This window comes from Pteropus medius, unplaced genomic scaffold, assembly GCF_902729225.1.
Source record: "Pteropus medius unplaced genomic scaffold, Ma_sr-lr_union100, whole genome shotgun sequence".
Lineage (NCBI taxonomy): Eukaryota > Metazoa > Chordata > Mammalia > Chiroptera > Pteropodidae > Pteropus > Pteropus medius.
The window spans coordinates 20,805,838-20,820,007 of NW_024351729.1; the positions used below are offsets into that span (position 1 = coordinate 20,805,838).

General features: G+C 43.3%; 1 protein-coding gene across 1 annotated transcript in view; it reads left to right on the forward strand.

The window, feature by feature from the left end:
* The first annotated feature begins 302 nt into the window (after positions 1-302).
* The window catches only part of SMARCAL1 (SNF2 related chromatin remodeling annealing helicase 1), a 51,908-nt gene continuing 38,040 nt past the window's right edge, over positions 303-14,170 (forward strand). Inside the window, 7 exon segments of the mRNA XM_039844725.1 lie at positions 303-495; positions 1,638-1,672; positions 2,058-2,941; positions 3,714-3,764; positions 5,847-6,053; positions 8,351-8,401; positions 12,908-13,094. Of these exon segments, the coding sequence (XP_039700659.1) occupies positions 2,116-2,941; positions 3,714-3,764; positions 5,847-6,053; positions 8,351-8,401; positions 12,908-13,094 (1,322 nt within the window). The 5' untranslated portion in view covers positions 303-495; positions 1,638-1,672; positions 2,058-2,115.

Genomic DNA, 14,170 nt, shown 5'->3' on the forward strand with positions numbered 1-14,170 from the left:
GATAGCCTCTGCAGACAACTCTCACAGCCCTCTGGAGACCGCTCTAACAGCGATATTCGGTTTAAAAGCCTCAAAGTCGCAGGCTTTCAAGATCTTGTGCTTGGCTTAACCTTTGAGGGAATTGAAGACTACAATTCCCGGGGTGCGCCACTCCAGCCCCGCCTCGCCCACGACGTTAGTCTCTCCCGATTGCCACTAGGCTTCTGGCCCAAACTACAAATCCCAGAAGGCCCTGCAGCACCGCTCTGGACACCACTCCCACTTTTTGAGGGAGTAGCCCTGGCCGTGTTGCTCGCTGGGAAATGTAGTTCCTCGGTGACCAAGCGCTCTTCCCTCTCAGGCCCCGGCGGTGAGATAATGGGGGCGAACGGGCAGCGCACGAATGTCCGTTCCTAACTGCCCTTCTGGAAGCGTAATCTGGCCCGGGAGTCTTCTGGAGACGCGCCTGGGTTCCCGGTGGGCCGTGAATGTGGTGTGCATTTTAGGCCTCACCGGGTGAGAAGGTAGACTGGGAAGAAGGCGGCGGAGGCGGACGAGACCAAATGCCAGTCTAGAGCAGGGAGCAGGCCAAGGAGAGGGATGAATCCAGGTGGAGATAATAGGGGTGGAAGTGGGGCGTGGCTCTTTCTTACTGCCAGGCCAGAGTGAAGCGCTTCCCTCAAATAGGGTTAGAACAGAGGTTCCAGCAACCAGAGGAAGTGGGGTGTCCATATGGTACGGTGGCTTTACGGTTTGGGGCTAATTAGTGGGACTTCATCCCATGGCGTTGCCACCCTTGGCTCATGGAGGCAGATGACGCCCTAGGCCTTGGAAAATTCGGGGTGCAGGAGAGCCCTGGTTGGAAAGCGTGATACCCTGGGAGCCTGAGGCCTTCAGCTGTGCCCCAGGAACAAAGCCTTTTTTAACCCCTTAACTGCTGGTGGTTGGAGGTGGTGGAAGGTCCGTGGGAATAGATGTTTGGAGTTCTAGCCGAAGGGAATCCTAGCAGGAAGGAAACCTTTGAACCCTCAGGCTCCTTTCGGAGGTCTAAACAGTGCACTTGGAGTGCCCCCTATGCCATTGTTATACGCACTACATGCCATTACATTGGGTGGGAACTATTTAGTCCTAACCAAGTCCTAGAAATGAGTGTCCAGCTCCCTGGCTCTAGAATATTGCAGAAGTGGCTCAGCTCATAGAATAATGACCTGAGTAAATTAATTGAAAAAAATAATCAGGGAACAAAACAATGTATGTAATAATTCTATTTCGTAATAAATACATATATCTCCCAAATATGTGGCATGTGTCTATGGATACTAATAGGAAAAAAATCAGAACTGTACTGGACTCTATGAACAGCGATTATTGATGGATGGTGAAATTACAGATTAATTTTACTCTTTACATCTTTATATAGCATCTAAATTTGTACAGCGAGCATGTATTACTCTTTTTTTTTTCTTACTTTTCCAAAAGAGTCCCTGGGTTGCCCTGCAGTGGTGCATTTTGGAAGGCAGGCTTTAAGGCCAACTACTCTATGGCTTGCGTCCAGCCACCTGCAGATTCATTTGCCAGGAGTGATAAGAAGATTGAATTTGAGGGGTGAATTTAGTGTGCAGTCTGTGTGAGGCTAATGTTTTTTTCCCTTCTTCCAGGTTGGAAAGAGTGTGTTAGCAAGTGTTATGCCATGGTATGTGATTGTTTTGGTCTTTGTCAATCTAATCTATTATTTTTTCTAGTTTGAAATGTTGTTCTCATTATCTGATGGATTTAGATTCCACTGCATAACTTCCTTGGGATCTGATAACTCATGTTGGCTGGGGGATGAGAGGGAGAAAAATATTGCAGCTGAAATACCTCTTCAGCTTTGGATTTGATCTTGCTTTTTGCTCTTTGTCAGGGTCAAAGAGCATGCGTGTGTGTGTGTGTGTGTGTGTTTAATTATAAAAGAAATTTAATATATCCTTTGAGTGTTCTCTTTGTGCATTTCCTGCAACAAAAGCTTTTAAAATCAAGGTAGGAACATGGCAAATAAATAAATTTCATGTTATTTCAATCTTTTTTTCCTTCCTCAGCTTTTGCCATGTTTCTGATTAAAGATTGACGTTCCTGCATAAGTATTTCTCTGCAAAAATGTCCTTGCCTCTCACTGAGGAGCAGAGGAAGAAGATTGAAGAAAATCGACAAAAGGCTCTGGCTCGTAGAGCTGAGAAATTATTAGAACAGCACCAGCGTGCAGGCTTGAGCTCCTCCATTGCTGCCCACCCATCCCAGTCCAAGCACAACCCTTCCCCAAATCTCCCCAGGGATCCTTCTAAGCCAGTGAGCCATGGTGTCAGTTTTGAGCAACAAAATCCTAGTAGTTCATCTAATGGTGACCAAAGACCTCATAATCCTCACAGTTTTGATCTTAGCACTCCAGATCAGGCAAAGGGGACATGGAAGTGGCAAGAAGTGATGTCCACAGCCTACCCTCACCAAAGCCCACCAAGTCAAAAGACTCTCACTGGGATCTCCCCTCCCTTGGCACAAAGTCCTCCAGAGGTTTCCAATGAGTGGCTTTTGGGTCCTGGGTTAGGTCAAGGTCATCCTCAGGCTTCACATGGGACCAAATCGACACCCTTTGCTAACACAACTCATGAGCCTTTGGCCAAAGGAGAGAGTTCTCAGGATACACCAACTATCTCTGGACAGACTCCCAAGGATCCTAAATTGGAGGCCACGCCAGCAAGACCCTTGTCCACCTTAGGGCAGAACGTTTCCAATGTCCTCTATGGCTCAGGGAGTGTGATGCCCAGGACAGAGGGAAAACTCCAACAGAAATCGCAGGCTTCACTCCCTAAAACAGTAAGCTCACAGGAGGGAAAATGCATAAGGAATGGAGACCGCTTCCAGGTGAAGATTGGGTACAATGCAGAGCTCATTGCTGTGTTTAAGCGTCTGCCCAGCAGAAGTTTTGGTAATGAGTCTTTATTCAGTCTAGTTCTTCAGATGTTTTATTTTTCTATTTCTAGAGTCTCTTTTAATCTAGCAGTTTCTCATAAATATGAAGAGGGTACATTGGCACATTCTGTCCATCCAGTTGTTAATTTTTTTGTCTGTTTTAGCTTGTGTTTCCTTTTGTCATAGACGTTCCCTCAAATAGCTGCCAAAATCAGGGGCTGCCAAATGGCCATATGGAGAATAGATGAATGTTTACTGGCAGGCCAGCTCCTCTGCCAGATGCTTTATATGCATTGTGGCACTTAAGCCTAAAAACAATTTTTTGATAAAAGTAGATGTTTCCATTTTAAAGGCGATGGAAACTGGCTCAGCAAGGTGAAGTAACATGCTCAGGTTGGTTTGTCTGAAGGGCAGAGCTGGAATGTGGCTTGCTCTGCCTTGCCTCGGTGTACACCTTTCTCGTGTCAGAGCTTTGCCAGATGACAGTGGGTCTCAGAGAACTTGGATTTTTGTCCTATCTCTGCCCTCCGCCCTCTTAAGTGAGGCCAGTAGCATCCTAGGGCCTGACTTGAATTTCACAATATGGTATAAAAAGCATCGTCCTTATTAATATTTACTGTTTGTCCTCTGCAAGCATTTTGTAAATCAGTGGGGGCTTGCCAGTCAACTGTTTTGAACTTAGCATTCATTCATTCACTCACTCATTCATTAAACAAGCTTTTATTGAATGTCCAGGTACAATTTATAACCTCATTGTGGACAGACCAAGTACTTCTCTTTTATTTCAGATCCTGACACCAAGACATGGAACTTCAGCATGACTGACTACAATGCCCTAAGTAAGTGGTGTGTCATCACCCCTCACCCAGGAAATACTTTGGAGTAGCAAATGTGGTCTAGCTTGTGGGCACCATCCCGAAGCTTTTCTTCTTACTAAGGCTGACCTGGTGAGGAAGCTCCTTGGGTGAGAGTCACTGGTAATATTGATAAAAGTTGGCCCTTAATGGAGCTTGCTATGTTCCAGGCTGTTCTAAGCCCCTTACATATGCTAAATCTTTTATCCCTTAGAACAGTCATTTTACAGATGGGAAAACTGAGGCCCAGAGAGGATATGTAACTACCATAGGGTCACACAGCCAATAAGTTGTACAACTGGGATTCAAACCCAGACGGTCTAACTTCAGACTGCATGTTCCCATTGGACTGCTCGTTCCAGCCATGATGGGTGGCCATGCCAGCCCCTGCTCCCAGGAAGGTTGACAATTCAGCAAACAACCTAAATCCTCATAATAGACTCTATGCAGCTAAACCTTGAACAATCTTGCAATGATTGTGGATTTGTACATTTATCCTAGTTTGTAAATTTTCAGATAGTTTCTTGATTGTTATGTCTTCCTAGTAGATTATACTCTTCATCAAAATAATATATAAAGATGACCTCTGTCAGTCTTTCTGTAATTTCGGGTGTACATCTCAGAATTTTGCTTTTTTAACCCTAATACACGCTTATCGTAGAACATATGGAAAGTATATCAATGTGTAAAGAAGAAAAACTATCCCGCATGATGTCCCCACTCAGTTAACCACTATTAACATTTTGTTCCTTCCAGCCTTTTTTCTATGCACTAAAATATACAAATTTTTACATATATAGTGTAATTTTTATCATGCCTCTTTCACTTAGTGTTCCAGCATAGCATTTTTATTTTAATGGTGAATGTTAACAGTCAATTCTGAGTGACAAAAATGCAGGTGTCCATTATTAGATCACTTTGATCTCCAAAAAAATGATTTCCTATTGTTGAACTTAATACTGTTTTTTTTTATGCGTTTTTGTCTTTTCCAGAATTTATTCCAGAAAACAATGGCTATATGACATTTCATTGTATGATTGTGTTATACATTGCTTAAATCATTTTCTTTTTGTCATTTTTATTCAATTACAATTGACATTTAATACGACTTTATATTACTTTCAGGTTCTTTATGTCTATTTCAATTTGCTCCCAGTTTTTTTAGTTTTAAAGTTGTAAGAAACACCTTTATCCATAAATTTTTGTATTTTCAATTGTTAATTGGGAGAGATTCTTAGAAATTGGATCATTATGATCACTTTTTATGGCTCTTGCTGTATATTACCACATTGTTTTCCAAAAGGTATTATTATAAACTAGCAATAGATACCTATTTTTTTAATTTTGTGAATTTGATAACTAAAAAAGAAAAATGACTTATTATTTCTGATTATTTAAAGTTGCACGTTTCTTCAAATGTTTGTCATTCCTTCCCCTCGTTTGAATTGGCCATATCTTTACTTTTGTGGTCTTGGTACGTTTTTAAGTCTGAGCTCTGTTTCTTTCTTGCAAGTATCTTTATTCAGTAGTTTTGCCTTTCAGTTTGTGTTTTTTGATAATTTGGTTTTATGTAGTCTAATCTTTTAATCTCTAAAATACATCAATGATAGATAAAAAAAAAATAAGTTTCAAAACTGCTCCTGTGGCCTGACAGTCCCTTTTCTCTTTCCTTTGTTCTCTGAGCAGAGTAGTGACCTGGGAATAGGGTTAAGTGGATAATTTCTGGTGTGTTGACTTCAGTGGTTTCTATGACACAGCAACAGAAATTATCTAATGAATTTACTCATTCTAGTGAGATCCTTCTTCCCCCTATTAATTTCTGAGTTCTAAGTGTGTTAATTTGAAATTTTAAGGAACAGGAGAGTTATGTTCAATAAATACTGAAATCCCCAAGGCCCCAGGTAAAGCACATTTGCAAACCTTTGCAATCCAGCAGTGCCTTTTCTCGCCTACCTGCCACATGCAATTTCTCTTGTCCCTGCCTTCCTCCTTTGCCTGCCTGAGCATCCCAGGGCATATGAAAGTCATCCACTTTGTCACATCTTTGGTTCTCCTCTTCTTCGGCAGTGAAAGCAGCCCAGCACCTCTCCACAGTCACCTTGCAGCCTTTGGAAGAGGCCAGCGGTGTGTCACAGACCAGCCTTCCTTCAGCTCCCTCCCTTGCCTTTGTCAAAGGGCAGTGCGTGCTCATCTCCCGGGCCCGCTTCGAAGCAGACATCGGCTATTCAGAAGTGTTGATGGCACTGTTTAAACAGATGGATTCCAGAAATTACGGCAAGTAATTGGCCTCTGCCTAAGTCCCAGGATGCATAGTGTTCTGTGATCTCAGAGTAGGGTGTTTTTCTCTCCCAATATTCAGAAATGACTTTCTTGGTAGAGCCTTCCTGTGATCTGCTCCACTTATTGTAGAAAGGTGATGCCTAAATTGTTCCAGATAGAGAACACATAGTGGGGCCTGTTTTATCCTTAAAGGCCTCTCAGAGAAGACCCCACAATTTTCCCCAGTCACCCAGTGTCTTCTTTGTAGAAGCAGATAAATTCCTGCTTCAGCCATTAAACCTGCCTGTTTATATCTTGTCCTTAGCCAAGCTTGAAAAACAGATGGTTACCATAAAAATAAATGCCTTTCTATAGACTAAGATAGCGGTTCTCAAACTTGAGCATGCATTAGAACCACCTGGTGGGCTTGGTAAAACACAGATGGCTGGGCCCTGCCCCCAGGGTAAATACTGAGGCCTGCTTCCCACCCAAAGATACCAAATTAATTGGTTTAAAGTGGGCCTGAGCATTGGTATCTTTTTAAATTTCTGGGTAAGTCTAATAATCAGCCAGGATTGACAACCACTGGCCAAAGCCGAGCCGCTTTGCTTTATTTTTTGTGAGGTTCTTCAGCAGCTGCCCTGTCAGAATAAGGGCAGAAGTCAGCTTTAGAATTCTGAGCTCCTGTCTTTCAATCTTAGCTTGGCCCACATTGTTTTGCAGAACAATGTGGCTTTAATGGATTCATATTCCCATACTTGAAATGGTTTTAGCCTTTTCCTGGGCAAGTAGAAAGTAAACCCTTAACACCTCTTGTCTTTGAAATATCACATTCAGGCAACTTCATGGAAGATGCCTGCGTAGAATTACTTGCTCAGTGAGCTTTCATCAGGGCTTGGGGCTCCTTCAGGAGGAGGGTGATACTAGCTGTTACATTTTTAACCTTTAGATGGATACAGTTTTAACTGGTGAGGGCAGGCTGGTGAGCAGGGTTTAGTTGAGATGGGCTGAGAATGAGCTGCTCACGCAAGGGCCAGAATTCCTTGCCTCTCCTGCCCCCGTTAAGATTGTCAGCTTTAGCTTGGGGTGGCCCTCAGCAGGCAAGTACAGGTGACTGGTGTCTTCTGAAAAGTATGACCTTTGACACGGTCTGCTATTTTGGGAATGTAAACAGCTAAAATACTGACACCCAGTCCTGCCAACACCCAGACATCCAAAACCACAACTGGATCTTTTGTCGTAGCTCCTGTTCACAGGCTTCCTTCCCCCTTTGCTGCTCTGACACTGTCAGGATCACGCTGTTGTCAGGAAGAGTCTCCCACACTTCTCCCACAGCGAGGGGAACCTGTCGGCTTTTGGGCTTTCCGTCAGGTTACACCTAAGCTACCTTGCTTTTTTCCTGACTCTGACTCTCCATGTCCATGATGCTTTTTCTCTGACCACCTGCTTTCTCTGTGGCCAGAGAAGAATTAACTGTTGCCATTCAGAAAGCATTTATCAAGTCGAAGCTTTCTTGATTTTCTCAGATAGATTGGTAGGGTAATCTTTCTTAAGTAATTAGCCAAAGTTGGTTAATGAGATGCTCATCCTTCTTAGTAAATATTGTGTATAGTTTATGCCACGTGGTACTAATCAGCAGATGGCATAATAATAATAAAAATAATAGTTTATGATTGCTTTTTCTGAGTGCTCATTGTTTGCCAGGCACACTTTCATAAGCATTTTTCATTTAAATTTTATGTAATTCTCACAAGAACCCTGTGAGGCAGAGGCGGTAGTATCCTCATTTTTCAGATGTGAGAACTGAGGCACAGAGAAGTTATGTGAGTTGCCCAAGGTCACAGATCTAGGAGGTGGCAAAGCTGGGATTTTAACGTAGGCTTTGTGACCATTCCACCTACATGCAGCTTGTTTCATGTGTATAAAAGGGATCGAAAAATAGTGCCCAGCTTTGAGCACAGTGAGGAACAGAGGAGAAGGTGCATGTGAATCTTGCCACCGTGCCTGGCTTGAAGTAAGCACTGAATAAGTGTGAGCTACAAATATTATCCCCTATCTTGGAAATTCAGGGCATTTCTGACTGCTGGGCCATCCCCAGCCACGTATCCCTGGAGCAGTTTGTCACCACCCTTACAACCCGGTATTGTCGCTGAGTCTGCTTGACTTCCCTCCCTGAATTCTGTGACATCTCGTGGGTGGGTACTCTCACTTTCCATATCCCCAGTGCCAGGCACAAACCAGAGAATGAGGGAGTGATGATCTAGGAGAAGGGCAGAGTGTCATATTTGCTTATTTGTTTCTTCTCATTGCAGATGTCAAGACCAGGAAGTGGAACTTTCTCTTGGAAGAGCACAATAAACTAAGTGAGATTCCCACCTTGCTTGTCTTATATCACGCTATTGTTAAGCTTTAATTATCTGCCTTAAATTTAACGTATTTTAGAAGACTCTCCTCCCTCTGCCTCGGTAACATCACACGCTGTGTACAGGACAAGTAAAAATGGCGATGTTCTCAGGTAGCTGTGTCTCTGTCCACTGAGATGGTGGCTTTACAGCAGCCCAAGTGAACGCAGGGCCTCTTCTTCCATCAAGGTGAGAGATGCTCGTCAGATCCTCGAGGCCATGAAATCTCCCGCCATCATAGAAGTATTAGCAGGGAGGGAATGTGGACTTTGGAGATCAGAGGGGATCTAGGGTTACTTAGCTAGGAAGCCACTTTAGAGTCCAAGAACAGCCTCTCCCTTTACTTCTAGAACCAGATAATCAACCAGAGGCAGATGCTAGGCCAGGGCGCATAAGCCTTTAATGAGTACTTTGGAGACTGACCAAGGGAAGGGTTATATGTATCGATAGAACTACAGGAAGGAGAAGCTCATTTGGGCCTGTCATTTTTCTTCTCTTGTCCCGCTTGGGTGAGGCAAAAAATTCTAATATGCCTGAGAAAGGGGGATATAGTCACATCTCAGCCTGGCCTAGAATGCCAGCGTGTCACCCATCTTCCGAGCTGTCACGATTCTGCAGTGGGTGTGCAGCGGCACAACTTACGTTCCTCCCTCCTGACCTCCTTGGGGACTCATTGGCCAGCCAGTGGTGGTGCCACCGAGAACTGGAGAGACACGATCCAGCCCGGGAGCTCCAAATCATTGGCCATCTTGCCTACCGGGCTAGGGCTTTAAAAGCTGGGTCTCTCCCCTTTGTCTCCTCATGTGACTTAATATGTGACCTCAGGTAGATAATTCAACATTCTTGGTCCTGTTTGTTCTTTTAGTAAAAAGGAGGCGGCGAGTAGATAGGTCTTTAATCTCTATCTACCCTAACGCCAGAAATTAAATATAAAGGAAGAGCTTTGAATTCCTTGAGGAAAGACTCGTTGCAAACTCAAGGTTAAGTTTGAATATGATGAGATACTTAGTATCAGGAGACATTAGCTGAAGCAGAAAGAATTGCTGACATTGATCTGAGACCCCGTGGCTGCTGCTATGTGGGTCTTGTGATTCAGAGTGAACTATTAGCCAAAGCTGACTTTTTGATGAGCAATAGGAGTAAGTTTTTCCCTCTACTTTGTCTTTCAACCACAGAGAGACATATAAATATGTTAGCTATAAAGAATTGACTTGCATGGAATGACAAAAAGCAGTATACATACAGCGTTAGCATATGAATGTAATTTTGAAAACCATGCCTCATGACTCACTTAGCATTATATAGTGATTCCAGCTCTTTTGTGGGCTATAGACTCTGAAATATCTGATGAAAATAATGGATTCTTCATCCAGAAAAACACACATAATGGCCGTACTTAAGATTTTGCATTTGATATTAATCCCATGGATCTGGAGTTAAGAATTCTAGATTTTAGAGTTCATACTTTTTACATGCTCTCTTGTCATTACAATGTCTTGTGGAAGGTAAGACTGATTCTCTCCATTTTGTAGATTGGACCCAGAGAAAAGAAACTGTTGTTTTCCTTATTGGGAGCATCACAGGGTCACGACAAAGTCAGTGACAAAAATCAGACTAAAATTGTGATCTTGAGTTTGTAACATGATTCATGAACTAAGCGGTCAGGGAGACAAGACAAGACACTATGGAGTATCACAGTTCTGGTTTAGCTCTGAGTCCATCATTAGCAGACTAAATGGGGGAATTTGCCCCTCTCCTCATCCCTAGGGCTGGTTCCCCATGTGTGAAATTAGATTATTGACCCCGAGCTGGCGAACATGTGCATGCTAATTAAAAATGACAGTAAGATGTTCCGAGTACGTGAATACTTGTCGATGACGTAGTGGCGGTTATGTTCTCCAGGTTAGGTGAATCTAAGAGCTTACCTCCTCTCTCTTTCCTAAGTGGCTTGAGGCCTTTTGCCCATAGTGCAGTTGGCATAAAGCCTTTTGTTTTCCCCGTCACAGTCCGGAAGGGTTCTGTGTCCCCCTCAACGATCTTGTCAGCCACTACTTGAAAACATTGACATCTGTGCTGCGTGGCTCAGTGGTGGGCTGCCAAAGAGCTGTTTTACAGAAACGACTTCTAGATGACTCGTGATGTCAGACAGCACATTCCTGTCAGCTCCCGGCACAGGGCAAGGACAGCAGCCACAGTCACTGCCAGCGAATGGGGGCTATCTCAGAAACACAGCTGCTGACTGAACTAGCAGCGTAGGATTTTGGAGGCAGCAGTTTGTAGAAAACAGAGTGGAGGTTGGTTTTTCCCTCTTGAGTGGTGAAAGAACACAGTGCTTACAAAGCACCGCATTTCACATCGGCTGGATCATCAGCCACGTCTTAGTTTTCATCAGGTATTTGAGTTCTGAAGATCGCCAGGATTAAAATGAAAATGGTTTCCGAAAGCACATAGAGTGCTCAGTCTCCTGAAGTGTGCAGAATCAGCATGCTCAGGTTTAATTTGGCAGCATAAAATGGATTTCTGCATCAGTATGGGCAGTCTCTTTTGAATTAAAGCCTTCAACCTTACCTAATTTCTTATCCTGGTAATTCTGCCCTTACAGACTGTTTCCAGAAATAACTGGCACATATATTTAGTGAAAGACAGAAGTGGATTTAAATGTATTGCAAATACAAAGCAATTTAAAGTAGCAGTAGATGGCTCAGCCCTCCATATTCACATTAGTATTTGCAGTGATAGCCAATTGATGGTTGTGGCAAAAGATTTTTGTAATACCTTGTAAGATATTAAGAAAAAAATACCCTATGGAATAAAGAACTAACAACCTTAGAATTTCAAATAATATTGGATGGAAATAAAATATATCCAGTTTCTCTCTACTGGATTCCCTGAGGACAAATAGCCCCTCCATGAGTTTCCATAACTCTCCCAGGGTGCCCCTGAAAGGGTAAGGGATAAAGAGCAACTGAGGATCTGTAAACAATGGCCATGCTTCTAATTAGATTTTTTAAAGGACAATATTAAAAGAGGAGAATATCTAGAAAGCTACGACCCACTGACAGCAGGCTGTGATGCGTAGTTTAATGATCATTTACCACCAGCAATCTCTAGGTCTATCATCTTTTCTCTAACTTTGTAATTTTTTAACTAGTCTTCCCTTGCCCCTTCCCCGCCCCCAAATTGTATCTTTGGTTTTATCTTCTGTTTGTCTATCGAATAAGTTTTTTCCCCCTCTTAATTTTAAAATCATATGAGGCTAAATTCTTTCAAAGAGCAAAATCAGTGAAATTAATTTGCTTTTATTTCCATGTAGATATCAAATAATATATTTTTCCCACTTGGGTTAATGGCTTCTGACTAGAAGAAGAGAATTCCCCATCTATTATGTGGAGGTCTGCAGCCAGCACCCTTGGAAGGAAAGTGAAGACGCCCTACATATAAGCTTTAATGGGAAGACTCAGTCATGGTCACTTTTAGTAATAGCGTAGACTCTGAACTTATCAGGGGTTGGTAAACTTATTTTGTAAAAGGCCAGATAATAAATATTGCAGGCTTTGTGGGCCATGCAATCTTTGTCCCAACTATACAACTTCACCATTATAGCATGAAAGTAGCCACAGATAATCCATAAACAAATGGGCACAACTGTGTTCCAGTAAAGCTATTTACAAAAACAGGCAATAGGCCTATTTGGCCCCCAGGCTTTCACTTGCCAACACTTGCTTAGAGGATAGGTAGGGAGCCAGCAGGTCACCTACAGACTAATGGATTTTCTAGCTGCTTTACTACTGAGATCACTGCCATAAAACTCGCTTTTCTCAAAGGGAGATTATTATTCTCTTACGAAAAGGGTCACAAGTGTGCAGGACCAGGTGCATTCCGAGTTGGTAGCCTTCACATGGACTCTGCCTTTGTTGTTTGTAAATTACACTATTGTCCCACTCATCTTTCTCAGAAACACCTAATAGCTTCTCTGTACAGAGCACGGGTGCTTCCTTGCCCGTTGATATCAGGTGACTTAGAGTTCTCTGATTTCTCAAACATCGAAATCAAATAAAACCTAAAGACAATGGAAACAAGACAAGATTTAAGTCTTGCTATTTCTGGGTTGATTTATTTAGGAATATGGGTCTGTATTTATTTGAATGGGAATACCAAGATGATTTTAAGGATTACTATAGGTTAAAGAAAGATCGGTCACAAAAATACTTTATAGTTCTTTCCGATCTTTGTATAATATAGAAAAGCAGTTTTGCATTAATGATTGTCCTGTTATTTACGTAAGTTAAGTAACAGGGAAAATAGTTCTCCCAGATGCATCTGTCCCCGATTTTCTCTCCAGTTACTTTTTTGAGAAGATGGCACACAGCAGAATTTCATTGAACTTTGTATTTCGAAGCCCCTTCCCTTTTACCAGATCTCTTGGACATAACACTCCAATTCATATGCCTCTGTTCTTCTTTCTAGTTGAAAGGGTACGCTGCCTTCCACAAGTTCAGCTGAATCCTCTGCCCAAGACGCTCACCCTGGCTTTCGCTTCTCAGCTGGAGAAGACGTCTCTCTGTCCCACGGCAGACATCCCTGAGGCAGACCTCTCCAGAGTGGACCCCAAGCTCGTGTCTAGCCTGCTGCCCTTTCAGAGAGCTGGAGTCAAGTAGGTTCTTGATCTTCCTCTTGCTCCCTCTTGCTCAGAGTTCATCACTCTCCACCAGTGGTGTTCAGATGCTCTTTCTTTTATGAATGCTCATCTTTCTCTAGAAGGATCTAGGCATTAAACAGCTGGATGTACTGTTACCAAAGCCTGACTGTAACCATTGATTCTAAATTCCATAAATTAATCAGGACTCTATTGCAGGTTTGCAGAAACCCAGCTCAAGCTGGTTTAAGAAAAGAGATTTCTCAGTGCATGTACTAGAAAACCCAGGGTCTCTAAAGACCTTATCAGGACTCTGTCCCTCTCAGCTCTGCTTTCTTAATTTGCTTTGTTCTCGGCCATACGCTGCTCAAGTGTGGCAGCGGGGGATGCTAAGGACTCCCAGGTCACATCCATCAGCTCAGCAACCCAGCAGAAGCGCCTCTTTCCTGTGGGTCTGACACTGAAATGTGTGAAATCTGGTGCTGACACTGGAACCAGTCAGTCACTGTGTCCAGGGGGCTTGGAAGTCTTGTTGGTGAGGCCAGGCGATGGGCCCACCCCTGGAGCAAGAGTGGGAGGTGGTAGTTTTCTAAAAGAAAGTCAGGCTGCTCTTACTATAGAAAGAAAAAAGATTAGCCCATGTGCTGGCTTGTCCTTTTTTCCAGAGTTTCTTGGGAGAAGCAAAATGACAGGTTCGAACTTGCCTTCTAGTGAAAATACGGGAGGTGGAGGAGAGGAAAGAGGTCTTGGTCGTCCTTCCTGAAATAATGAAATCGGGATCCGTTACTCAGTGGTGTGGTGGGGAAGAGCCCCGGTCAAGGAAAGTGACTAAATTGTCAGTGGAACTGGCAAATGAAAACAGCTTGTCTACATGCGGCCCACTGTGGCATTTTGATTGAAGTTTGGCTCCTGTCTCGGACAGGATTTTGTTCAATGTGTGGTTTGGGCACAGTCACACCATACCGCGTTCCCATGGTCCCAGCTCTGCCCACTCCCCTTTCTTCCTTTCCTTCCAGCTTCTCTCTCTCTTAGGTGGCACGCTTTGCCATTTTAGGCCATCGTCTGTCCCGATGTCCTTTGGGCCTCATTCTACT